Source organism: Penicillium citrinum (assembly GCF_028827155.1).
Source record: "Penicillium citrinum strain IBT 23319 chromosome Unknown utg000008l:1.0-2707905.0:1.0-2709502.0, whole genome shotgun sequence".
Lineage (NCBI taxonomy): Eukaryota > Fungi > Ascomycota > Eurotiomycetes > Eurotiales > Aspergillaceae > Penicillium > Penicillium citrinum.
The window spans coordinates 2,608,254-2,634,014 of record NW_026622693.1 but is presented as its reverse complement, the minus strand read 5'-3'; the positions used below and the strand labels follow the sequence as shown (position 1 = coordinate 2,634,014).

Sequence of the window (25,761 nt, the reverse complement as noted above, 5' to 3'; positions counted from 1 at the left end):
ATGGCTTGAATATCACTGGCAAGTTCCAGGATTCGTGAGAAAAATTTGGAGACAGATTGTAGTAACTGAGTACTGTTTGAGATGCATCGTGAGCCAGTTTTTGTGTACGATTCATCCCCCTAAAGATTGGCGTACACGTGACCCTCCAAAAAAAACCTTGTCACCTCGTTAAAGGCCTTGATGTACTGGAATCCGAGGAACCTTTTATTTCGCTTGTTGGAAAGCACAAGTAGCTAGACGGGTCATTGATTCTTTAACTGCCCGCTAATCCAATTTCAATAGTTGAGGGTCGCCTCTGTTAAAAAATTTCCTCATCCGTCAATGATCTCTACGCACGCAAGGGGTTGATTTTTTCCAAAATGGCCACAGAAAGCCCGCTCATCTTTCCGCCCGATATAATGGAGTCTCAATTATCGGTGATCGATCTATTAACCGCGATGTTCCCTTCCCCTGGGGAGATGGAGATCCCGCAATCTACTGCAGAACATGTGGAGAGGCTACGGGAGTGGTGTCAGAACCAGACCACTGCACCGCCAACTGTTCCTCCAAGTCTACCATTATCGGTCTTTTTGTCGGTTTCTGATGGAGAGAAAAGCATTCAAGTGAACATTTCTGTTCCTCTTCAATGCGAGAACCCGAATACCATTGACCAGCCTCCACCATCAAGCTATTCGTTACGGCAACCAGAATGGATGTCGAAAGCCGAATTCTCTTCAATAGCAGCCTACGTTCAAGGAGTAGATTCTTTGGAGGCGCTTGACTACATTCAAAATCGAGTCAACGACTTCCTTGAAAGCAAGAAAAATGAGGCCAATGCTACAGAACAAGAAAAGTTGGATAGGATCGCCCAGGGGCCTATTGTAAGAGTTTGGTTTTACTTTCCATCTTTATCAACACGGAAAAAAAGAGACGATATGGTGAACCTAGCGCCATCATATTCACTTACTGGCTTTGTACTAGCAGGCAAGCCAGGTGTACTATGCCTCGAGGGCATGTCAGCAGATATCGACTCATACATGAGTTTCATCAAAACGAATTCATGGGGGGGATATCCCCAGTCACCAAAAGAAAGTCAGCGAGAGGTTTCGTGAAATCCAAGGTGTTCAGAGAGTATTTACCGGGATGGAGGAGATTACAGACACTCTGGGTGAACGGAGTGGTCAGCGAGCAAACCGAGGCGATATGCAAGCCCTGGAAGCATGGCTAGGATCGAAAGGATTACAGACTGCCTTCGAGAAGGTGATATTCTGATTTTAATATTTCAAATTCCATATCGAAGTTTTGCAGTAGACTGCGAGCCTACTGAATATTTCAGAACAGTGTTGTAGATATTTGGTGCGGTCACTCAGAGATTCAATAGCCACGAGATAGCATTCTCCCAATCTTTCTACTGCTCGACTCGAGAGTGGAAGCATCCTGTGTTCTTGGTATGAGCATGAGTGCGAGGTGCTCTTTTTATCTTTCGCGTGTTCGTTGTTTTCTGTCGTTTGGGGATCGATGAAAGGTCGGTGGCATAAGTCGCTACTGCAAATGCCGTAGCTTTAGAGTTGATCAGGAATGCCTCATGGTTTAGATTTGCAAAAGTATCTCCAACCGCATGGTAGTTTTCGTCATATGACACATTTGCGTGACCTCCAAACAGCTTAGCTTCTTTTGCAGTCTTCACGCCTTCGGCGCCGGTGAAAATGCCTCCTGCAGGAATCCCACGAGAAATGAAACCGTCGTAGTCAGACCGACCATCGAAAGCCGTAGGGATGTATGGCAGCTTTTTGGACTTGTAATAATTCTCGAATAGTGCCTCTATCTGGGCCGAGCCAGCCGGGCCAGTCTGGTTGAATGCATCTCCATCGCCGTCATAGATCATGAGGGCGTAGTTCGGTGAAGCGATCATGTCAAAGTTGAGATAGAGCCGAATCCTAGCCAGTTCTTCGTCACTCAGGTTCGAGGTATAAAACTCACTGCCTAACAGACCAAATTCTTCTGCGGTCCAGAAGAAGAACCTCACTGCATTCTTGACCGAGAATCGTGTCAGGGCCTTGGCTACCACCAAGTTACTGATTATCCCCGAACCATCATCATTAATCCCTGGTCCAGCCTCCACAGAGTCGGTATGACCGCCTAGTGATACCACATTATTGTGATCACCATGCTTGGTCTCGGCAATCACGTTGAATGTGGTGCGGTTTTCGATGCGACTCTCTATTTCAAGAAACAGGGTCACGACACCGTCCGCTGACGCACTAAGTATCTTCTCGCCATCTGTCTGAGAGATACCCGCAATCGCAGAGTAAGGGGTATCCTCACTGGAGACGCCACCCAAAGTTCCGCTAAGAGATCCTTCGGCATTGTTGTAGACAATCACCGCCGCCGCATCGGCCGCAGCCGCAAGAATTGACTTTTCTGCAAATGTACACTCGCCACGTTTGACTAAGGCAATTCGGCCAGAAACACTGGAAGGATAATCCGAAGCAGTACATCCGAGGTTCGCTATCACCTCAACCTCCGCATTAACATTGACACTGGGGCTATATGTCATGACAGTTGCGTCAATGGAATCTCCATTGAATTTCAGAGATGAATCTGCAGTAGTCCATGTGTGCACCTGTGGCTGCTTCCAGACATCGTAATACCCAGTCCTTTTCAACTCTCGATAGATGAAGTCAACCGTATCATTATGAGCTGCGCTACCAAAAACACGGTTGCGCTCTGGGTATGCATAAGCAAAATCCTCGAGCTGCTGTGATCCCTTCAAGAGATCCTCGAGATGGATTCTAGACGATAATTTATCCTGGTAAATTAGTAATTTTCTTCAGAGACGACAAAGCCATATGGGGTATGGAAGAACACACTGGCGAGACAAGAGGCTTTGGTCGACCGGCCAATACCAAGGCCGAGTTCAAGAGCAAGATAACCCACTTCATCTTTGACTTATATTCGACACTCAAGTGGACAGGACCTGAATTGGTAACATATCAAAGAAAAGGCCGTCTTTATAGCCTTTGGACTTCATAGAGCATCCTATAGCGCGACGATAAAGAAAAATGGTGCATGCTTGGCGTAGACCCCGCCATCGAGCCAAGAGCGTGGCTGCACTTGGCGAAGCAGTCAAATCGCTTCATTGGACTGGACAAGGCTTTGAAGCCAAAAAGCAGGCGGAAACCCGACGGCACTTTTATCTCAAAGGCTGAGGTTACAACGCCAAGCAGGGCAGCGAACAAAAAAGGGATTGACTTGAAGGGATATTATGTGGCTGGGGCAATCAATAGCGAGGGGAAAGCACTTTATGTCTGCCATCATTGAGATCACATTGGTCCAGACCCATCCCGCACGCTTTTAAAGGTTAGGATACTGTAAAGCTCTTGTGGTAATATGTATTCGACGATTGCCGGGAGGACGTAGGCAAGACAAAACAAAGACAAGACAATACTCACAATCGAGGCAGGAGGGGAGGGTTATGCGGTGGTTCGACTATTGATATGTCCTGTGATATCGTGTCGCCTGCATTTGGCTGTTACATAATTGATCCAAAAGATGCTTCCCTTTATCACCCAACCATTCAATGCCATGTCTAAACCCTAAGTCTGCTGTTGTGATGCCAAGGAGTTGATGACTGACTAGTGAAACGGGATAGGATGCTCGAGGCAGCACGGTCGGTACGTGCAGGCCGAATGGGGCAGAAGGATAAGGGTAAACAACACCCCAGCTAGGGCTACCTGCTAGCACTCTCTCGAATAGACTGGAACTCGTGTAAATTGATAGGGCGATGCTAAAGATGCTATCTAAAATGAATGTATAAGCTTCCATATTAGGCCAATTCCCTTACATAATCCTCCTACTGGCAGGCAGGCCGATACTCCCCACTACACTAGTTAACTATAATCAACAATGAACTATTGAGATACAATATTCCTTCCCCCCCGCGCCCCAATTCAGACTTCCAACCATCTTTCTTAAACGTCTCGACGATTATCATGTCTGCCAGGCCTGTTGGAAGGTACACCGCCACTACGCATTGCAGCTTATCCGGGTGGATTTTTCATCAATGAGGCACCGGCCGACCCTGCAGGAGATGGTCCACGCATTCGTAAAGGCCTTCCAGGGGTCAGTGAGTAGGTTAGCGCTTACAGGGCAACGGCCTGATAGGTCGACAAAGAAAACCATCTATGGTTGTGCTCGTGTATAGAGAAAACACTCTCGTCTTCGAAGAATTGCAGCTTGTACTTTCTCTGCTTCTTTCAGGGTGCTCCTTTGGCCCCGAATCGTGGACTTGTGAAGTACCAAAGGCCTCTTCCATATCGCCTTTTCTATCAAATGAAACAATGAAAAGAGTCTTTCTTTGACCGCGCCAATTCTTTTCCCTTCTGCCTTGGAAACTTCTAGCTTCGGTGTTCTTTATCCTCAATTTCTGTATTTTTAGGAATGGGGGTCTTCGTATGGCAAGGTAGTATCTTCGTCAAACTCGAGTTCTTCTAAAAGCAACTACTCTGTAAACGAGACACCTTTTGAAGATATATCCTTCTGTAGAGTTACCTTTGCTAGTTCAACTCCCGCCCACTAATTTTTGTCCTGCTTCGTCTATCGCAACATGGATCCAGGAGAGGGATCAGGTATATCTCAGCAGAGAGGCACAGCCCGTCCTCGAAATGACTCGCCCATCCCAGGACAGACTCAAGCTAAACGGTACAAATCCTCCACTGAAAAATCACCCGAGAGAGTCCGAATTCGCGATGATGTTGAATTCGCTCGCGACGATTGGGATGGACGGATTAAAAGGTGCGAAGAACGAATTAAAGATGGGTATTTGAAGGAAATTTTCGAGAAAAAACTCGAAAGGTTGAAAAAGGCCAGAGATACACAATCGTGAGTAACTCAAATTCCTAACTGCATCGCTGATTCCTGAAATATCGTAATTAACATTAAGGTGTCAAACTATTAGTGCGGTGATGAAACAGTTTTTCGGCAAGAGTTGGGAAGTCATTCAACGAATGGCCAATCTCCAGAAGATCGCAGACCATCTGAAAAAAATTAAAGATCCATACCAAGAGCTCGTTAATGTTGAGGCAATTTTGGCAGCTTATAAGGCTGGGAAACTAGAATGGAATGACCATGCAACTTATTGGTGCCAGGGCAAGATGATTGCCGGCCCATCGCCGTTTTCATTTGAGGATTTTGGAAAGTTGAAAACAGATGAAAATCGAGGCAATGGAGGATTTTGGGTAGAGGGAGTAAGTTAACATGGTCATTGTATTCAAACATAAATTGCTAGATAATCCGCTGACAGTTCAAATGAATCTTATGTAGATCTACCCTCTTACGTTGACAGAAAATGTCTGCAAATACATCTCTCCCCCATCTGCTACTGACACGGATGTACATGTAAGTTCTGAGTTTGCATTTGAATTATTTATCTCAATAGTCTCCACAAATTATGGCTAACTAGCATCCAACCCCCTATGATAGATAAATATCGTGCTTCGACTGGATGGAGGCGTTGGCCAATTTGACCTGAATGGAAATGCATATCCAGAAGTAGAGCTTGATTTCCAGGAAGATACAGGTGCTCAAATGATGTTCATATATAATGATGATATGATCAATCTAATGGCGGGCGACATAAAATCTAGCACTGCTCCAATAAGACATCTGATGGGTTACCATAATTTTAACTCAGCAGGGGGCCATGAATTCGTTGCAAAGGTACTCGCCGTAGAGGCTAACATTATGGGGGTAAATGATATTGGAGGCCCCATGCTCATGGCAAATTGGGCAACTATATGTTGTGCCGTATTTGCGGAAGATGAGAATACACCTGGTGGTCCTACCACCAGATTGAGTGGTCCCTGGTTACGAAAAACCTTGTATACCGCAACAGCTCCTACACCCAGACCCACTCTCTATGTCGGTTCAAATAAAACGGATTTGATGGCAAGCGACATGCTTCCAGCCATCAGGGCATCTCAAAGAACACCACCGAGGTTCATACGTCCGCATGCAGGTTCGGCGTGGGTGCATGACCCGTTGAGTGGCCTCTATTACCCTATCCCTATTGGATCTAAGAAAGGGGAGCGGCCAGCCGGTGGTTACGTCCCATCAGAACCAGAATCTTCAGATTCAGGGTCTGGATCAGGATCGGGAATTGTGGCAGGGCCAGCGCCACCCTAAGTTACTTCTCAGTCTAGATTTATCTGGATTATCCCATTCACAGGTTTAACGATGGACTTGCTAAATCATGTACGCTCAGTCAATCTGTGTTGATCTTGCTCATATGCTTTATTATCGAAGGCTCCTTGGTATTTCTTTTTTATTGAATTTCTCGTCTCGTTTCTTGTATCAATTCAATTCAGTTCAAAGTTCAATTCACCTGATGCAGCCTAACTCGGAATGTAATGGCTATGCAGGTGCTCCTAACGCCATGTCCATGCATAACCAAGTAACAAAGAAAATACAGCGTATACAGTGTGAAGGCCTACTCATGGGGTAAGTGAGCACATCCTTGTAGTGGTTAGGATAGGGGTGAAAGATTCATCGTCTCCTATTGCAACACCTCGAAGTGTAGACACGCAGCAAACGAGGGCTAGCATGCCAGAATCTCGAACGGATCGAACCCTTTGCAGTATCCACCCCCAGGTGGGTTTCCCCCGTCTACGCGTATCGCCCCGCAAAAGACCAAGACAGTGCTGGAGCACAGCCAGATCGTTCGTGGCAATGGCATATACCGATGGCAGTGGCTCCGAGGCCGGCGTGCGCGCCTTCGCTCTCACCGGCCTCGGCACCGCAAGCGAATGGCTAAGGACTTGGCAGACCACACTATTTACGCAGCCGAACTACGAGGCATATGCCTAGCTTTACAGCACATCCCAAGCACCGGCATTACCGTGCTAGAGAGGGGACAAATTGCTATGTCACTATCTTCGCAGACAACCAGGCAGCAATCCAGGCAGTAGGCGCGCCCACCAGCCGGTCCTCCGGTCAAAGGGCCCTCCAGCTGATCGTTCCATCACATTGACACCCTGAGCAGTCGGGGCGCTGAAACCCGGATTCATTGGGTCCCTGGCCATCTCAGCGTGTTTGGTAACGAACGTGCGGATGAGATAGCCAAGCAGGCGGCCCAAAGCTTGGTGACGCTCTGTCGGATTCACCTCCGCGAGGTAGTCCTCGCGGAATGGAAGCAGCAGTGGGCTAATGGCCCCAACGACGCTTATGTACACTACGCAGAGGCTACGAAGGAGATATTCGAACTGCACAATCGCTCACGCCGTCCTGGCAGCAGTGTGCTAGCGCAGATGCAGTCAGGCAAATTGTTCTGGCGGCTTACCTTGCTACATTCGCCCACTGGCGTGAGTAAGCGCTGGCTGAGGACCCTGATCGAAATCCCGTTCGGTGCCAATGATGCAACGAAGGCATACAAACAGTTCAAAACACGTTCTGTTTACACTGCCCTCGCCCCAGCCCCGATCGCTTCCGTATCCTAGGCCCGATCCGAAACCAGCGCCCCTGGACCGTGTGGCTTACGCAGCCAGGTCTCGCTACCAAAGCAGCTTAGTTTATGCTGAACGTGCGTCTACTTGGCCAATACCGCGCTCTCCTTGCCGTCTACATATCCTCTACGGGGGACACCAGCGCAGCGTAATGTCTTCCGCGCCTCCGGGCCACCATCTCTACAGCCACTATCCTCCCCTGCGTGAGCGCCTACGTCGTAGGCCAGCGCAGCCAGTCCATTGCTTCGGGGTGCGGATCAGTCGGTTCGCCGCAGGGGCTTTCGCTTCGTTCACAGGACAGGGGGACTCGACGGGGATCATGATCTAGGGTGCGAGTGCCTACCGACCAAGCTGGTTCTGCTGCCATTGTCAGTGGGAACGATAAATGAGGTAGGTAACAGTCTTTGTATGTATTTAGGTGAGAGCGATGGAATAACCATCGTTGTGATGGATGTTCGACGTGACAGAACCCCTAAGCCGCCCCTTAGGGCCTGCCGTCAAATCGGACTTGCGCCTGACAAATAGGAGTATGACTGCCTCATCATCATCATCATCATCATCATCATCATCATGCCCCGGAGTATACTGGTGGGCAGGCCGATACTCCCCACTACCCTAGGCATGGTGGAAATTAATCAGCCCTGCACAGTTTTTTCCGGCGCGGATGTTTACAAATATTTATGCAGATGATCTCAAGAATGAGCGGCATTTTTGGACATGGACTGAAGACCAATTGCAGTTCTCATCCCAGATAAGTACTAATTAGCTACCAGTATCTTGGTTCACATCGCAGCACTTCGGATTCCAATCTGGTTACAATAATTTTTGCTGGTCTATAAAAGATACACGATATCTGACCGAATATTGGCAAAACATTTCCCAAAATCTAGAAATGATAGCTTGAATACATTTCAGAAAACGAATACAATCTTCCGAATCGAATGTCTGTAGAATCGCGATTAGTTCGCGGCGGTATTTCGTAGAATGGCGGCAGTCCTTAGCAGATATTGTTTTTTAATCCACCGAATATACAATTGACATATATCATTCTCCATAGACTTGTGCAATATCCATGGGCCGGCCCATAGATAGCACCTCTCCTTTGCAAGTAACACAGTTCCATCGTGATCATGATGGCATCGTTCTGTCGCGTGTCTTCCGTGGTTCTACGGATGCCACTGTATTTGAAGGCTTCATAGCTCACCTGCTCCAACATTGCGGACGACTGCCAGAGCCCAACTCTGTCTTAGTCATGTAAAGCGCATCATTTCGCCGGTCGGAAGGACTTGGAACCGATGTGCGCAGACACAAGATGAAGCCGGTCTATCTACCACTGTATTCGCCGGACCTGAACCCAATTGAAGAATCATTTGTTGAGCTCAATGGGGTTCATTAAGCGTAGTTGGGACTATTACGAGAAAGCCCCAGAGCGAGGATTCGGTACTGTTCTTGAATGGTGTACATATCAACGTGATGGATGCGAAAGAAGAGAGTGCCAGAGGCCATTTTCGGTATGCGGGCCTGAATAAAGAAGTTTCTAATGCTTCAAACCCTTTTTGGCGTTGCGTCTATCTTTGTATCATTCTTCCCTGTGATGTCCATCAGTGAAAGGCCTTGAAATTCCTCTCCAAGCCTAACTCTGTTTATTTTGCGTTTCCCTTGTAAGGATCGAAAGGCATTGTGCAAGATTCTTGTGGCTGTCCTTTTCAGCGAAGTTTTGCACTTCCGCACTTTCAGCATCCTTGTACCAGGTTTTGAATTAGCACCACCCCGTTAGATGAGACATCCCATGCGTTGTAGTGGCAAGTTATGACTTGCTATATCAGATACTCAAGGTGCAAGAAATGCCTATTCCTTACTGTTTACTCCGTACTGGTCAGAAGGTCTGGTGCGGTTCGGGCCGACTATCAAACCGTCCAGGAGTGCTAGCCAATCCTGCACTCGCTATGTGCCTCTGACTTGCAGCCCACCTGCCACCTGTCTAACGCCATTTTTACCCCTCTCCATCTCTCAGGAATGCTTACCAAAACCACGAACCCGGAATTGTTACAATGAATTGTTACAATCCAGCCACCAGCGTATCTCTTATCGTTGATTCATACGCTGTTATGCCGTGTTCTTCCAAATGGATGCTCTATCTTCGGCTGCGAGCGTTATTGCGCTCATTCAGTTAACAGGAGCCCTCGTAGAAATTTGCGGCGGCTACATTCAAGAAGTGAAAAAAGCACGGGTAGAAATTTTCACCCTACAACAGGCTATTACGAGTCTTCGACACACACTGCAAGACCTGTTGAAATTGCTTCAGAGCGACGCCCGAACGGCTTTGCCTACATCTTCTCGACTAGCTAGCAATATTACCGATTGCCTCTCCAACCTCCAAGCCTTAGAAGTGAAACTTGATCCTGGCAAAAGGGGGAATCTAATGAGAAAAGTTGGACTACGTGCTTTGAAGTGGCCCTTGAAGCGCGTAGAGGTGGAAGGTGCTGTTCAGAATCTCGAGCGATATAAAACTACTTTCCTCTTCTCTCTGCAGGTTGACCATAGGTACGGGGAATATCGAGCACAACACTTTGACTCTGTGTGCTGATTTAATCTGTTTGTAGTTCTATGATAGTCGGCGTTGCCCAGAACACCGATCGCATGAATCACATCATGAATTTTGTGAAATTGGAAGGCGCAGAGGAGGCGGGGTTCGAGTCATTCTCCGATCGAGATGAAGTTCAATGTCTCCAAGGCACTAGAACCGAGCTCCTCCAGCAGATAATGGGATGGGCTGTATCGCCGTCTCAAAAAGACATTTTTTGGTTGGAGGGAATGGCTGGGACAGGAAAATCCACAATATCTCGGACAGTTGCAAGCTTACTCAAGGACGCTAACTATCTAGGCGCTAGCTTCTTCTTCAAGAGGGGTGAAGGTGATCGTGGGAACGCGAAGAAATTCTTCCCCTCGTTGATTAGGCAGCTAATGCTCAGGATCACTGAGCTAAAGCCTGGCGTACAGAAGGCACTTGATGATGACCCTGACATTGCGTCAAAATCATTAAGGGAGCAGTTTGAGAAACTGCTCCTTCAACCGCTACTTTATCTTGACCAACTCAGCCAACAGTCTCAAATCACTGTTATAGTAATCGATGCTTTGGACGAATGTGAACACGATCAAGATATCCGAAGCATAATTCGATTTCTGCCTCTTTTACAGAAGGCAAAAAAAATTCACCTTCGGATATTCTTGACTAGTCGGCCTGAACACCCAATCCGTCTCGGATTCTCAGAGATCGCATCGCAGAACACGAATACCAGGGTCTAGCCCTTCACGAGATATCAGAAGAAGTGACAGAACATGATATACGTTTATTCCTCCAGGACCGATTTGCGAAGATCAAACACGAGAGGAATATTGCCCAAGACTGGCCTAGCGATAACGTTATTCAAGAGCTAGTTACGATGTCCGTTCCACTTTTTATCTCGGCAGCCACTGTGTGTCGTTACATTGAGAACTCAAAATGGGAGCCCAAATCACGCCTCATAGAGCTTTTACAGGATCAAGCTAAATATGTATCGCGAATGGATAAGACTTATCTGCCAATTCTAACGCGACTACTGGACGATGAGGAAAGTGATAAAACTGAGCAGCAGAGGCTTCTACAAGAATTCCAGAACATAGTTGGCGTTATTGTCCTTCTTGCTGATCCTCTTTCAGCAAATGCGCTGTCATCGTTGCTTGGAATACAGGTAGACCAGATCAGCAATCGACTAGATTCATTCCGATCAGTCTTAAGCATTCCTGATGACCGAGATCAGCCTATTAGGACTCTACACCTATCATTTCGGAACTTTTTGGTCCAGTCCAGAACTGAGTTTTTTGTGGATGAGCCAGAAAGGCACCAGGACATTGCTAGATCCTGTTTCAAAACTATGCGGAGCCGTCTACGGAGAAATATATGCAATTTAACCAGTCCAGGAATTCAGAGGGCAGATATTGATGTTCAACATATCCGTCGGATCCTACCACCTGAACTACGATACTCTTGTCGCTACTGGATATACCATCTTCGACAAAGCCGGACTTTTTCTTCCGAGCTAGAAGAAGTACGAGTCTTCCTCGAGACGCATTTTCTCCATTGGTTGGAAGCGATGACTCTGCTTGGGCTCTTATCGGAGGTAGTGACCACACTTGATATTCTCATTAAGCTTATACCAGTGAGTAATGTAGATAAAGAATAGACCTATTTGCGACAATTTATACTGATGAGGGTAGGGTGATAGTAATTGCGCAACAGCTGTTTTTCTACAAGACGCAAAACGCTTTGCTCTGAAAAATCGCCAGATTGCTGATGAGGTACCTCTACAGATTTATTGCGCAGGATTAATATTTGCGCCCCAAACAGCAATAATTCGTACGACGTTCAAGCGAGACTTTCCTAACTGGATGTATCACTTCCCAAAAGTAAATGAAAAGTGGAGCGCAGAACTACAGGCCCTCGAGGGCCACAGTGGCTGGGTTGAGTCGGTGGCCTTCTCCCCCGACGGTCAGCTGCTGGCCTCCGGCTCCTACGATCAGACAGTATGTCTCTGGAATATGGCGACCGGGGGCCTACAAACGATTCTCGAGGGCCATGCGCACCCTGTTCGGTCGGTAGCCTTCTCGCCCAATGGTCGGCTGCTGGTGTCCGCCTCCGAGGACCAGCTAGTGTGCCTTTGGAACACGGCGACGGGAACCCTCCAGCAGATAATCGAGGGCGATTTAGGCTCAGTTCGGTCGGTGGCCTTCTCACCAGATAGCCGGCTACTGGCCACCGGTTCGAGTGATAAGAAGGTGCGTCTCTGGAATATGGCGATGAACGTCCTGCAGCAGACACTTCAAGGCCACCTAGATTCAGTTCAGTCGATAGCCTTCTCACCCGATGGACAACTGCTGGCGTCTGGCTCGTACGACCAGACAGTTCGTCTATGGGAAACGGCGACGGGAGCCCTACAGCAGACCCTCGAAGGCCATACTAGTTGGGTTGAATCGGTAGCCTTCTCGCCCGACAGTCGACTGCTGGCCTCGTGCTCTTGCGACCAGACTATACGCGTCTGGGACACGGTGACGTGGGCCCTGCAGCACACCCTCGAGGGTCATACGGGATCGGTTCAGTCAGTAGACTTCTCACCCGATGGTCGGCTGCTAGCGTCCAGCTCTGATGATGAGACGGTACGCCTCTGGGACACGGCAACGGGAGCCCTCCAGCTGACGCTTGAGGGCCATACGCGCTCGGTTAGGTCGGTGGCCTTCTCGCCTGATAGCTGGCTGTTGGTGTCTGGCTCCTACGACCAGACAGTGCGCCTATGGGACACGGCAACGGGTGTCCTGCAGCAGACGTCTGAGGGCCACATAGGCTCGGTTCAGACAGTGGCATTCTCACCTAATGCCCGGCTGCTGGCGTCCGGCTCCGACGATCAGAGAGTGTGCCTCTGGGATACGGCGACCGGCGAGCTACAAAATATCCTCGAGGGCCATACCCGCTCAGTTCGGTCGGTGGTCTTCTCGCCCAATGGTCGGCTGCTCGCGTCCGCTTCCGAGAATGGGATAGTGTGCCTCTGGGATACGGCGACGGGGATCATGCAGCAAACACTCGAGGGCCATACGCGCTCGATTCGGTCGATGGCCTTCTCACCCGATAGCCGGTTGCTGGCCACCGGTTCTAGCGATGAGATAGTGCGCTTCTGGAATATGGCGACGGGCACTCTACAGCAGACCCTTCAGGGCCATGAAGGCTGGGTTGAGTCAGTGGCCTTCTCGCCCGATGGACAGCTGCTGATATCTGGTTCGTACGATCAGACAGTTCGCCTATGGGATACAGCAACAGGTGGATTGCAACAGACCCTCCGGGGACATGTTGGCTGGGTTCAGTCAGTAGTTTTCTCACCCAATGGTCGGCTGCTGGCTTCTTGCTCCTATGATCAAACAGTATGCCTCTGGGATACGGCGACGGGGGGTCTGCAGCATATTCTAGAGGGTCATACACGCTCAGTTCGTTCGGTGGCCTTCTCACCTGATGGTCAGTTGTTGGCATCTAGCTCCAACGATCAGTGTGTGTGCCTCTGGGACACGGCGACAGGAGAACTTCAAAGGACTTTGAAACTCATAGGAATTGTCACCGAACTCGAATATTCTCAAGATGGCTCATATTTAATCACTAACCTGGGCACCCTGGACGTTCAGTTCAGGCACGAAGATCATGCTTCCTACCCAATTCATAGGAGTCCGAGGATCTTCCTTGAGCGAGAACAATGGATAAGCCTGAACGGCCAACATGTACTATGGCTTCCTCCTGACTGTCGGCCCAGCTGTTCCGCGATTAACGAGGATTTACTTGTCCTGGGACTCCCATCAGGGCGGGTTTCTTTTCTGAGATTTCGTGTATAGTGTCAGAACCCAATTCTCAATCCTTCCTCGATAAGAAAAAGTCTTCGTAGAAGAGCGGCCTCAAAACTAAATAGAATCTGCATGTTTCCAGATCTCATTCTGTCCATTAAATTCTACATAGTTTGACTCAATTTGGTTGACTTTTTATGGTTAGGTCTAATAACAGATTCGAAAGTTACGTGCAAAGTAAATATCCATCCTTATCAGGACTATCCCTATACGTGAGCGCAGCCTCCTCTGCTGATGACTGACGGGCGTACAGTGACACACGAAAGGCTGAGCTGTATGCGGGAAGAATGAGGGGAAGGTGGCAACCTAGGACAGGTGAGAAGGGCGGACGATCTTGCAGATCGCCGGATCTAGGAAGGGGTTCAAAGAGATTCGATTATCATGACAGGATAGACCAGCAGATTCCTGCCCAATTAATAGAGCGATGACCCTAAATAGAATTAGCGTATCTCGGAATTATTTCCCGGAAATCAAGTCTGAAGAGGTCAAGGTCAAACTGATTGCGAAACTACTGTATCGAGAGGAACCACTTATTCCATTTGGGAGAGCCTTGACATGGTCCTACGTGTTGGATAACCGTCGAGGTGATGCTGTCTGTCTTTTGCAGCTGATACAGAACGGGGAACCACCCTTTGGATAGTCGATGAGATCTTATTACAACTATCTCTTCAACCAATCAGAGACCTCTTAGAGCATCCACCAGCTCTGACTTAAGAGTATCCGCTGGTTGAGTTTAAAGGAAAATCCAAGCGAAGTGCAACACATTTCAGTCATCCGCAGGCCTGATCTCATTATTTCACGCTGATTCTGGCCCTTGCTGTGTATTGTCGGACTCCCAGCTTGATGAGCTAAGCAAAGCGGTAGTTAACTCAAGGCTGAGATCTGAGGGGTGAAGTTGCATATTTTGGTATTGTACTAGACTAGCAGCATTATATACAGATGGATAAACACGTGCCCGTTCGGTCACGTGCGGATACCCTGGCACTAGGGCTACTTGTACAGTAGCCGTAACCAACCAGAATAGCAGTCCCGGGATCTCAAGGGTAAGTTCTTCCTATATTCATCCAAAGAAATAAAGCACTCACTTCTAGTACCGTATGATGTATTCTCAGACCCAAAATCCGTAAATGTTGCTCAAGCCAGTTTCCTTAAAGTACGAAATAAGGATATGCCCGATCCAAATGATTCTAGAACATCGTGAAGCGTATATCGCCGCAGAGATCTAGTTCAACAATATGAGGGATTGACAGCGATCATTGGAACTTTTTGCTGGAATTGGTTAGATTTTCTATTGAGACAGAAGAATAGATACGGTATAGTACTATACTATAATTTACAGTACCCCGCATTCTACTGTTACCAATTTTTCTGGGGGATGTTTAATATACAGGGAATATCGAAATCAGTTTTATCACTTGTACACATAGCCGCTCTCCAACCCTTTCTAGAAATAGACTAATGTCGTATCTAGCTTAACTCGTTTTTAAGTAACAGTATTGTATTGAAATGTACAATTATGTGAAATATGAAGAATAGGGCCAAGTGAAGAAATAATGTAATTTACATATGCAATTTATCACCCCAGGAGGAGTCGTTGCCTTTCATACATATTTTAACATTCATATCCCTGCTCTTAGCATAAAGAATAGGTTACAGACTCCTTGAAAAGACATTGTCAGCTAGCTACCCACCATCAATAGAATTGTGCTAAAACCTTTATTGTCCACCCCGCACATATTTGCTTTTGGGGGCCGATGGGCCAGAGCCTTCATGATGTTCCTGTTCATTGTATCATTGAGCATTTGCTGACGACGATAAAAAGTGTAATCAAGCATATGTTTGGCGGAAGTCCTCATCGGCGCGCTGATTTGATTATTCAGCGGTATAATTCTTGTCGTTTGCTGTGGTAGGACTATCTTGGCCAGAGCGCGAAAGAGCGTGTTAGGAGAGGCACCTGCATGATCACAAACCATGATGGTTGGCAAGCTAGAGCTAGAAGTGAGTCTGTAACATAAGATCAGTAGAAACAGTGTTATTTTCAATGGAGTTGTTTTGCGACGGCATTTCTCTGTCTCTTCGGCTTCATCAAATTGATCGAGAGGCCAAGCGTAACAGCAGCCATCGTGAGAACAATTGAGATCGAAATGCACTTGTAACAAAAAAAGGATAAATAGCCACTTTTCTTTTAAGAATATAAGAATATGGTATTTCAATTATGAAAAACAAGGTAATAATGGAATTGCTCGTAATATTATCTGGAAAGTCGGCTTTTGTACGTGCTCATTTCATGATTGGAAGATAAACAATAGTTAGCGATTATTCGCAGACACTGAGGCAACGGTGAAAGTTACCCGTTGGCTTGCAAGTCCTGTTGAAAAACACCATAAAATTGTGTCTACAACTAATATGAAGATCATTAATATGCGGACTGTGACTTTTCAGCGTTGCTTGACGAAGTGTGCAGAATCCATAGGGGCCTTGGAAAACAATTTTTGAGCGACCTCATGAGTACTGTTCGAAAATAGGGTTATTGACGAAAGATAACTGGGTGTACTACATGCACTCTGTCGTGATTAGCCACTTGGCAGTCCTACCGATTGCTGCCGTAAATGCATTCTGAACGAGCGCCTGTCAAAGATAACCAAGCGACGATCTAATCGTAAGTTATCGGGATTAGGTCCAATAGCTGAAAAAGGTATTCAGAACGCTCTTCGTGGCGAGCTTGCCTTGTATCTATGAATTCAACTCCAATACGAAGTGCAACACTTTCCTGCTCCAATGGATAGGGTACCAATTCAGTTGATGACCTTGCGATATACAAGCGAAATAGTGGTAGAAGCGAAAATAATGGACGAGGAGAGGAGACTGGATCGATCCTCCATGCTCGACCTCAAGGTCTCACCCAACACCATTCCTCTCAACGCCGGTTCGATTAGTACTGATTGTGTGCTCATGATAAACAGATGTAGTTTTGGTTTTAACTATTCTTTATATTCTTGATACTACATAGACAAATTTGATTGGGGACAAATCCCAATCTAATGTAATCACAATATTCCTAATTCTTAAAAATGGTTGTTGGCGTTTTCATTAATCCCATCAACTTCGCCCGCTGTCTCCGGGTTTTCTCGACCGTGGCCGCTACAGTGAACTAAGCCAGTTTGACAATAAACACGCATGACTTTTTTTTTTTTGTTTTTTCGACAGCAATAAGTCGGCAAGCTCATCTTTATAATGCTTGCAAATTCTGATGTATTAGCAGTGTGCAATAATTTTGCTCACACGCATACTTTAGGACGAAAGAGAATATGTTTAAGAGGGGGATTGATGATAACTCGAGCTATTCTCTCGGCTTAGATACAAAATCATATCTACTCGGGGATCTTGATATTGGCCGTTGCCGCCTTCCAGAATGGACTCTCGCGCATCACAGATACTGCATCGAGACTGTCCATCTCCAAATCATATTCGGCAAGCATGGTGAGGGCATGTTCCTTCTTCTGAATGTCCTCATCGAGTCTTTTTGCTTTTTCTGTGTCCAAAAAACCTTTTATCCGTTCCAGCTTGGGTTTCAAAACCACCCAGTCAGGTCCGAGGGTCAACATGGTCATGCGAATCCATTTTAAAATATCTGCTTTCCGTTTTTTAACTCTTTCGTCATGATCTTTTTTGATAGCAGCGGCCTTGGCTTCTTTTTGATGGCCCCTGCTTTCTTCAGCGAGCTTGTTCGCTTTTGCTTTCTGCGCTGCTGCCAACGCAGCCGCGGCTGCTTTCCTCTGCATGACGATCTTCTTTTTATTTGTCTCATCGCAGTAATTGATCTTGAAGACCATTTCTTGCAAAGGCACAAATTCGTTCATGGCCTTTTGATGCTCATCCCATTCTTTCTTGAGCGTCGAGTAGTCTTTTTCAACCTCTCCAGCGAGACCCTTTAGTCTCTCTTGTACTTCCTGATCATGTCTTTTTTTTTCTTTTGTGTATCTTTCTTTTTCGTAAGCATAATCGGCCTTTTTTTTGTCGTATATTTTCTTGCGCCTCTCGACCTCCGGCGTCTTCTCCCATGATTTCATCCTCGCGTAATTTCTATAAGCAAATGCAAAAACAGAGTTTGGTTCTCCAAATGTTCCTACTTCCTCAGATGTAAATCCAGGCCGTTCAGGTTCCTGAGGCTCTTTTGGAAGGCTTTTGATAATTTTCTGCCTCAGCTTTTCCAACTCAGGCTTGTCCATGTTATCGATGTCTTTGAAGCGGAAGTTGGACACGTGGGGGATGGTGACGTCTTGAAGAACGTAGGAGAATTGTAGCACTACCAGGCTGTAATCCATGACTGGAGTGTTCTTCGGCCCCAGAAATTCCACCATGACATTGGCTGCTTTGTCCCGTTCTCCGTACAGAAAACGGTTGGAGGATATGTCACCCCCGATCTGAAGAGTAAACAATGAGGTGGTAATTTCGTCGTCTTGTCCTTCTTCAATCAGGTACTGGATGGGGTATTTGACGCCATGTTTGAACTGACTGATTAGCTTAATTCTGATTCTATAGGACGGTCTGTCTTACCCGAGGGTAAATTACACCTTCTTCACCGGCCTTTGTGCTCTTTCCCAGCCAAATGTTTTCCTGGCCATCACTCATGGGAATCCCAAAAGCAGTACCGTACGGGCGATAGTTTTTATTCATCGGTTTGAGGGTCACGTCTGAAATAAACTCCTTCCCGTGCGGCAGGAGGGAATTAGGATCTGTCAAAGTTGGTACCATATGTGCCTGGGCGATAGTTTTTTCTTCTGGCTGGCCAAAGTGAAGTCTCTTATGACCGTGTTTGGCATTATCAGGCGGCAGCTCAAGCGAAAACCCGACAAGGTTTGTTGGGTCTGTATTAATATGGAGGATGTTCTGCACTAAAGTTGGGATGTCTTCGTAGCCGGGGAATTTGCCGATCAATTCGTAAATATTGATAACGTTGGCCTGCTTCATCACTCGCCAGTTGTAGAAGGAAGTCACAGTTTGACACCATTTCGGTGGACTAGTCCAGTCAGCATATATGTATTCTGGGATAGATATATCGAACGTACTTATTGCAAAGAGTTGTCTCTCCTCCCTCAGCCGACCAAGACATAGAATGCGTCATTTTCTTCTCCGTTGAAGTCGTCTTATCACCAGTGTTCTCTGTATTACTGTAGTTGACCTCTGCTTGAAACCCACGCCCTGACACCGACGCACTAGCTGCTGCCTTGAGCATCTTGGTTTTCTCACTCACGCTAGCACCAGCGACAGAGTCCGATTCATCGATAGAGACCAATTTGCCACCGAGCTGGACACTTCGTGTAAAGAATATACCATATCGCTTTTCAAAGTGGTGCAGCTCGTCGAGGCTACGTCTGTGTCGCAGGCTATAAATGTCCGCTTGACATTCGTTGCTTATTTCAAGGGTTTCCTCATTCAGAATCAGCTCTACACGAGGGAACTAGGTCAAGCTGTCAGCACTAGACATTAGAATGTTTGATCTGCGATCGCACATCATAGACAACATGCATGTAATTTGTGTCGTTGAATTTGGAACTTGCACACTTCTCATCATTATTCCATCTCGCACCTCCCTTGGCAGCACCGCTAAATCCAAACGCCGTTCCCGCACTAGTTTAAATGTTCATATTAGTTTATTGTCAGATATAGAGTATACTAGACTACTGACATGGCTGCATCGATAGATGTCTCCGTGAAACTACTTTGGGCCATAGTTGTCTCTAGTGAACCCTTTGTTTCAAACACCCGGACCTGAGATGCATCTTTGATGTGGAAGCGAGGGATGCGGAATAAGTGCTATATTAGTATATTAGCCTTGAACATTCAAATGTCAGAATAAGGAAGGAGAGTGGTACATCTGGCGGTTCAATCTTCAGTTCATTCATCTGCTTCTCTTCCTTTGCGGTAATGGTAAATGTAATGTCATAGTCTAGTAGCTTTCTCGGCTTCAGGGCGAATGCTATATCCGTTAGCATGAAAACATAGTCCTATAATATCTCGGATAAATACCAGAATAATAAGCTCTCTCCACATTTGTTACATCGATTCCAGGCCATTTAATATCCTCCTGCCCCGAGACTTTGATGATCTTTTCCACCGGCCCTTTCTCCAAGAATTGACCAGAAAGTAGGTTGTTGTTGCGTATGACAATTCCCCACTCCTTTTCAGTCATGTCGGCGGGGTAACTAATCATAAGAATTTATAGTTATATCAAGGGAAGGAAGAGACTAACATGATACTCCCACCTGCCTCTGCTGCCCAGCTGCTGCTGTTGAAACCAGAGGTCGGAAGCGCTCCGGCTGAGGCTGCTGCGAAGTCGACTTTTGCGGCCTAGCCTGTTAGAATCTATCCTCGAAGAAAGAATTATTAGATTAAACTTACATTGGAAAGGTCAACCGGCTTTTCGAAAAACGCTTCTATCTTTGGGTCCAATTTCTTCGTTTCTCTCTCCTTGGTGAGGATGTAGATGTTGTGTTTTGTCATCTTTCGATCTTCCTTCTCAGTATTGGCCTTGGGATTCTCCTCGATATAATGATTAAAGGTAATGTTATCAGTCACTTCAATTCCATCCTTGGTGCAGAATGGTTTACTCGCACTAACAACATTGTTAGCATCATTTATTTATATTGCATACAAAGACTCACTCAGCCTTCTCCAGATACCCAGCCTTCGAAAGGTAAGCTCGGATGGTACCCAACGCGGAAGTTGCCAACTGCGCCGGTGTCGTTGCCAATTTACCACCGGGCAAAAGCTTTGCCGTTCCAGCGTCATACTTGATGACGGTCAGTAGGAAATTCCCATCGTTCGTGGAGGCGGAATCGGGGGCATTGTTTTCCTCGATGTTTTCATCGATATTGTCTGGGGCGACCACGGCGGGTGTATCGTCATCATTCATGTTCTTCAACAGATCGGTAAGAAAGCTGGTTGCAAAGTTTTCTGGCATCTGAAAATGGATTGAAATGAACAGTTCTAAACCTTTTCCAAGGGTCTTCATCAAAAGTGCGGGTATCACCTTATATACCCACTGAAACGTAGCTGAGACTAGCTGGCGTAGCTGAGAGAGCTAATCATAATACGTCAATCTTGCCCATTCTGGCAATATTATGCATCCATGCGGGGATCAGCGGGAAGCTAAAGGAACCAAAAAAAGGTCTTTACTTAGCTGTAGTCGCATATATTAGCGCTAACACCCGGCCACTGACTAGATTAAAGAATCTCAAAATTTGATATAAATTGAATGCTGAACTAATTGACAATATAATCAGATTTTCTGTATCTGGTCTGGTTCGATTCTGAGAGCTGTTTTCAATGCTCTGAATTTTGATGCCCACTTTGCTCATAAGACCGCTGTTCGTCAAGGGCGACCAGCGGTAAGTAAATATCTGGCGGAATTGATAGATCACACCGCACAGGTCAAGCCTGGGCAATAGATTGGGAACCTGGCCTGTTATACAGTACCCCCCCCCCCCCCACCTCAGATCAAATATGTCGACGTCCGATTCATGCCTTTATTTTAGCGGAAAATGGTACTGTGCGTGTGTGTGATCATTTACTCCGTCACGCTCTCAGCGCGAATGGCATGAAAGATGGGTGTGCGAGATTCATCACCTGTTGTGTTGGTGTCCGCTTGATATTTGCACAACATCTTGTCTACAAGTTTCGACTGGTTGTGGACAACGCCCCAGAGCAATGCAGAACTGCATTTTTGTCGCACGTTGAAATTATATCGATAGGGAAGTAAAATACAGTAATCCAGTTTGACCTTGCGCTCTTTAGACTTGATCCCCAGAAAAATAAATCCTAGAAAGCGGTTGGAAAGAGAAGGCGAACAAGTGCCTGATTGCATGTCGTGACTTGGCATGGCAGCTTCACGCTGGCGACATGGTTCCGAGACTCTCACATTCGAAGCTAGTTCTTATTAGTGATATGATAGAAAATGATTCATTCAAAATTTTTGAAATGCGCGAACAGACTGAATGCAGCAAGCAGACCATCGTCAATATTAGCAACAACTTTGGCAATTTAGAAGCACTGACGCACCTCAAACTCATGCCGTCGAGAAAGAAACATGACCCCCTTAATGATCGGAATCCTTTGTGATCATCAGTTTGAGTAGATACAATGCTAGTTAGCCTAGGCGTTTCTGATCGAGGACAGTAGACCCCCGTGTCTATTGGTCGGATTCTGTCCCAGGATCGCGATATTCTCAAAAGCTGAAGGGTTAGGCAAGGTCACGGCAACGAACTACATGGTACATATAATTCAAATACTCATGATTAACCTAGTACTGATTATAGTAGCAGAATCTAGGTAAGGCCATCATCTAGAAGTATCCTAGTTTATTTGGAGGGAGAGTGTCATCACCAATGCGTTGACAGAAGGTCTATAGGAGAACTGTTGATATTTAGGTCGGATGAAATTTTGTGCCCCGTCCTTTTTCTATATGAAGCTCTTCCATTGCAAGGCGGCCCCCAAGTTCAACAATCAGGTAGCTGAATCAACGGGCGGGAAGTTTGCAGCGACGACATGAGTCGCGTCTGTTGCTCCCTTGAAGCGAAAGCTCACGTGAATGGTTCTTGGTCGACATCCTCTCTGTTTGCACTCAGACCAGAGGAGTAACTGGTGGTGATAGCTTTCCTGATAATGATAAGAATGTTTTGTCGTCTTGTTTTCCATTACCCCTTCAAGGTGATAGCACCAGGAAGAGTTTTATCGGTAAGCGCGGTTTCCACACCGTGCTTTACTTCGCTTCGCGGAAGGAAATGTATGTATCCTCATCTCTCAGTTTAAATTCGGCAGCCTCCCCAGGTTTCAAGGCAAAGGCTTGTCTTTTATTAGAAACCTTGCTTGGTTCAATTGAATTAGTGTGACTCAATTGATCTCACCTGCTCTGTGAGCTCTCTTTACGATAACCTGCTTCTTCCCCCCAAGGCCCCTTCACTTCTTTGGAAACCCAGCATTTAAAGATACCACTTCCCATACTTAGGAACATTAGCAAAAGACCTCAAATATGGAGATCAACAAAGAACAAAGACCTACAAGGCTTCGTGCCAATCTGCTGCTCTGAAATTCCCCCCGCAGTTATTTTCAGATTCGGACAACATACCCTATCTTGTTATTCGCACGACATTAGGTTTGTTAAATGTACGACTTTTCTTTTTTTGGCCAAGCTTCGTCGATGACGTCGTTCTTGGCCGCCTTCCAACTTCAACTTCAACGTCGACGTCAACTTCATTTTCTCTCTTTGATTTTTCAACTCATTTCGCCATGGCCACCGCTTCGGAAAAAGATGCGTTGGGCTATAATCTCCAGGTGGACTATGTCGTTTGCTATAGCTTCGCCGATGTTGGTCAGTTCTGCCAACCTACAGTAGTAGGGGCTGCACCTCGTCCTTGGCTGGCTAGCTAATGTCTCGGCAGGCCGATCGCACGCTGTGCAACAGTTTGAAAAATTACTCAAAGCTCTATCTGATGCTGGACTACAAACGGAGGTTCGTCAGGGGGACGAGTCATCTCTGCTGATCTTTGTGCGAGCTTCCAAGAAGCGATTGAGGCGGGCAGTGTATCGGTCGCGGTGAGTGGCTTGCCCCTTTACAATTGGTGTGGGCAGATTCTTGCATAATGTCTGCACTACTCCTCTCTCTGATCCATCAACCGTCGTCTGATCATGTCTTTGCTTCACCCAGCGTCCGGGATTGGCTTTATGGTATTCGAAATGCCGAACCAGAGCCCGCCAGCGCCATCGAGCCCCAAACCGAAGCTGAGCGGCTCCGCATTATTTACCATATGATTACTCTACCCACGGAAGAAGGTGGAGCTGGAATAACCCCGAACCATGGAGAGTGGGAGAAGGTGACTGCGGTCTTCCCTCTACACGATGTAGAGACCAACAGCAAATGGATGAAGGAGTGGAGCAAAAAAACCTTCTTGTCCGAGGATGACCTGAACCAAATTCGTGATAAATTCGGCGAGAGTGTACGTCCTCATTTTACCTGGGATTCAGGCTTGTGATATTGGAGCTAATGCGAGATCGTCTAGGTTGGCTTTTACTTCTCATTTTTGCAGTCATATTTCCGATTCTTGGTTTTCCCCGCTGTCTTCGGGTTCTCCTGCTGGTTTATTCTTGGAGGCTATTCTGTCATTTACACCTTGGTCAACAGCCTTTGGTGTATCGTATTTGTGGAGTATTGGAAACGTCAAGAGCGAGACCTGAGCTGCCGATGGCAAACGAAGGGGGTTTCGGCCGTGCAGACCAATCGCCGCGAATTTAAGCCGGAGAAGGAGGTCCGCGATGAGAGCACAGGCGAAATGCGAGGCATATTCCCAGCAACCAAGCGGATGCAGCGACAACTACTCCAGATCCCATTTGCATTTTTCGCCGCCGTGGCGCTAGGGGTGATTATCGCAACGTGTTTTGCAATTGAAATCTTCATCTCGGAACTTTACAGTGGCCCATTCAAGTCATATCTGGTATGGCTAGTCTTTTCAGAAGCATGTTGAATAATAATCAGTGTGAATGCTGACTATCTTAGGTTTTCATCCCGACCATCCTAGTCTCAGCCCTTGTTCCGACCATGAGCGCAGTCCTGATGAGCATTGCGACCAGGCTCAACGATTACGAAAACCATGAGACCAACGATGGCTATGATGTGGCTCTTACTCAAAAGGTTTTTGTCATCAACTTTATCACTTCATACCTCCCTGTTTTCTTGACAGCTTTCGTCTACGTGCCTTTTGCAAGCCGTATCGTGCCTTACCTTGATGTTTTCCGTTTGACCGTGCGGCCTTTCGTTTCGAAGGAGCATGTAACTGCCAAGCGATCCCATTTTCAAATCGACCCGGCTCGTCTACGCAATCAGGTAATCTACTTCACGGTGACCGCACAAATTGTCGGTTTTGCCATGGAGACGATCGTACCATATCTCAAACAAGGTGCCTTTCGGAAATACAAAACCTTCAATAAGAAACGCAACGGCAAGTCTGGAGAGAAAAAAGATCAGGAGTCTCCCGAGAGAGAGCATGTAGTTTCCTATGACGACCCTGTCGAGGAAAAGGAATTCCTGGCCCGTGTTCGAAACGAAGTCGAGTTGTCCGAGTACGAGGTTACGGATGACTTGCGCGAGATGTGCATACAGTTTGGATATTTGGCACTCTTCTCGCCAGTATGGCCGCTGGTCCCAGTCTCCTTTTTTGTAAACAACTGGGTTGAATTGCGGTCCGACTTTTTCAAGATCTGCAAGGAATTTCGCCGGCCAACGCCCCTCCGGGCCGACACAATTGGTCCATGGCTGGATACCCTTGGATTCCTCTCTTGGGTTGGAAGCATCACCAGCGCAGCCTTGATTTATATGTTCAGCGGTAATTCGCAGCATGGGCCTAACGGTGAACCAACTGACATCGTCGGATGGGCGCTTCTGCTTACCATCTTCTTCTCTGAACATGTGTACCTTCTCGCACGATATGCGGTTGAAACCGCCATGTCCAAGATAGAGCCGCCATTCTCGCGCAAAGAACGAGCAGAACGTTATCTGATGCGTAAGAGATATCTGGACTCCATACTTCGAGTGGACGCCGATGATGACAATGATGAGGACGATACCGCTCCCATCTCCGGTCCGCCCGAGATTTCACGTCGCACCCTTGAAGATGATGCGCGCCAGTCATCTTCACATGATACTGATCCCGCGGAAAGATTTTGGATGCGCCAACGTGGTTGGGAGGAATCTGCCCAGATTGGAGCTGGAATTATCCAAACCCAATCTTCCAGTGAAAAGAAAGAGCAGTAAACAAACCTCTTTCTTTGTTTCTTTCTGTTCACCGTATGAACCTGTTGTAAACGATATGCA

The 25,761-nt window shown here is 46.9% G+C and overlaps 8 protein-coding genes across 8 annotated transcripts; 5 read left to right on the top strand and 3 right to left on the bottom strand.

Annotated features, from left to right (window-relative positions):
* Positions 1 to 359: 359 nt before the first annotated feature.
* Positions 360 to 1,251, top strand: N7469_009429 (DUF1115 domain protein; the record flags this gene model as incomplete). Its single annotated transcript, XM_056648347.1, has 2 exons — positions 360 to 860; positions 1,108 to 1,251. The coding sequence occupies 2 exons, from the start codon at positions 360 to 362 to the stop codon at positions 1,249 to 1,251; spliced, it is 645 nt and encodes a 214-aa protein (XP_056498112.1).
* A 136-nt stretch (positions 1,252 to 1,387) lies between these two features.
* Positions 1,388 to 2,921, bottom strand: N7469_009428 (M28 family metallopeptidase; the record flags this gene model as incomplete). Its single annotated transcript, XM_056648346.1, has 2 exons — positions 1,388 to 2,788; positions 2,850 to 2,921. 2 exons carry the CDS (start codon positions 2,919 to 2,921, stop codon positions 1,388 to 1,390), a joined length of 1,473 nt encoding a protein of 490 aa, XP_056498111.1.
* A 1,664-nt stretch (positions 2,922 to 4,585) lies between these two features.
* On the top strand, positions 4,586 to 6,162 carry N7469_009427 (uncharacterized protein; the record flags this gene model as incomplete). The annotated part of the gene is made up of 4 exons (XM_056648345.1): positions 4,586 to 4,860; positions 4,937 to 5,225; positions 5,302 to 5,376; positions 5,461 to 6,162. 4 exons carry the CDS (start codon positions 4,586 to 4,588, stop codon positions 6,160 to 6,162), a joined length of 1,341 nt encoding a protein of 446 aa, XP_056498110.1.
* A 673-nt stretch (positions 6,163 to 6,835) lies between these two features.
* N7469_009426 (uncharacterized protein) lies at positions 6,836 to 7,472 on the top strand (the record flags this gene model as incomplete). The annotated part of the gene is made up of 2 exons (XM_056648344.1): positions 6,836 to 6,960; positions 7,019 to 7,472. The coding sequence occupies 2 exons, from the start codon at positions 6,836 to 6,838 to the stop codon at positions 7,470 to 7,472; spliced, it is 579 nt and encodes a 192-aa protein (XP_056498109.1).
* A 2,131-nt stretch (positions 7,473 to 9,603) lies between these two features.
* On the top strand, positions 9,604 to 13,886 carry N7469_009425 (uncharacterized protein; the record flags this gene model as incomplete). The annotated part of the gene is made up of 4 exons (XM_056648343.1): positions 9,604 to 10,022; positions 10,082 to 10,778; positions 10,841 to 11,677; positions 11,736 to 13,886. 4 exons carry the CDS (start codon positions 9,604 to 9,606, stop codon positions 13,884 to 13,886), a joined length of 4,104 nt encoding a protein of 1,367 aa, XP_056498108.1.
* Positions 13,887 to 17,266: 3,380 nt separating this feature from the next.
* N7469_009424 (uncharacterized protein) lies at positions 17,267 to 20,859 on the bottom strand (the record flags this gene model as incomplete). Its single annotated transcript, XM_056648342.1, has 10 exons — positions 17,267 to 18,406; positions 18,453 to 18,915; positions 18,965 to 19,356; positions 19,409 to 19,526; positions 19,585 to 19,712; positions 19,772 to 19,875; positions 19,926 to 20,101; positions 20,149 to 20,246; positions 20,298 to 20,511; positions 20,561 to 20,859. The coding sequence occupies 10 exons, from the start codon at positions 20,857 to 20,859 to the stop codon at positions 17,267 to 17,269; spliced, it is 3,132 nt and encodes a 1,043-aa protein (XP_056498107.1).
* A 1,797-nt stretch (positions 20,860 to 22,656) lies between these two features.
* Positions 22,657 to 22,896, bottom strand: N7469_009423 (uncharacterized protein; the record flags this gene model as incomplete). The annotated part of the gene is made up of 2 exons (XM_056648341.1): positions 22,657 to 22,744; positions 22,802 to 22,896. The coding sequence occupies 2 exons, from the start codon at positions 22,894 to 22,896 to the stop codon at positions 22,657 to 22,659; spliced, it is 183 nt and encodes a 60-aa protein (XP_056498106.1).
* A 287-nt stretch (positions 22,897 to 23,183) lies between these two features.
* N7469_009422 (anoctamin family protein) lies at positions 23,184 to 25,701 on the top strand (the record flags this gene model as incomplete). The annotated part of the gene is made up of 5 exons (XM_056648340.1): positions 23,184 to 23,265; positions 23,336 to 23,489; positions 23,602 to 23,890; positions 23,954 to 24,385; positions 24,448 to 25,701. 5 exons carry the CDS (start codon positions 23,184 to 23,186, stop codon positions 25,699 to 25,701), a joined length of 2,211 nt encoding a protein of 736 aa, XP_056498105.1.
* Positions 25,702 to 25,761: the final 60 nt, after the last annotated feature.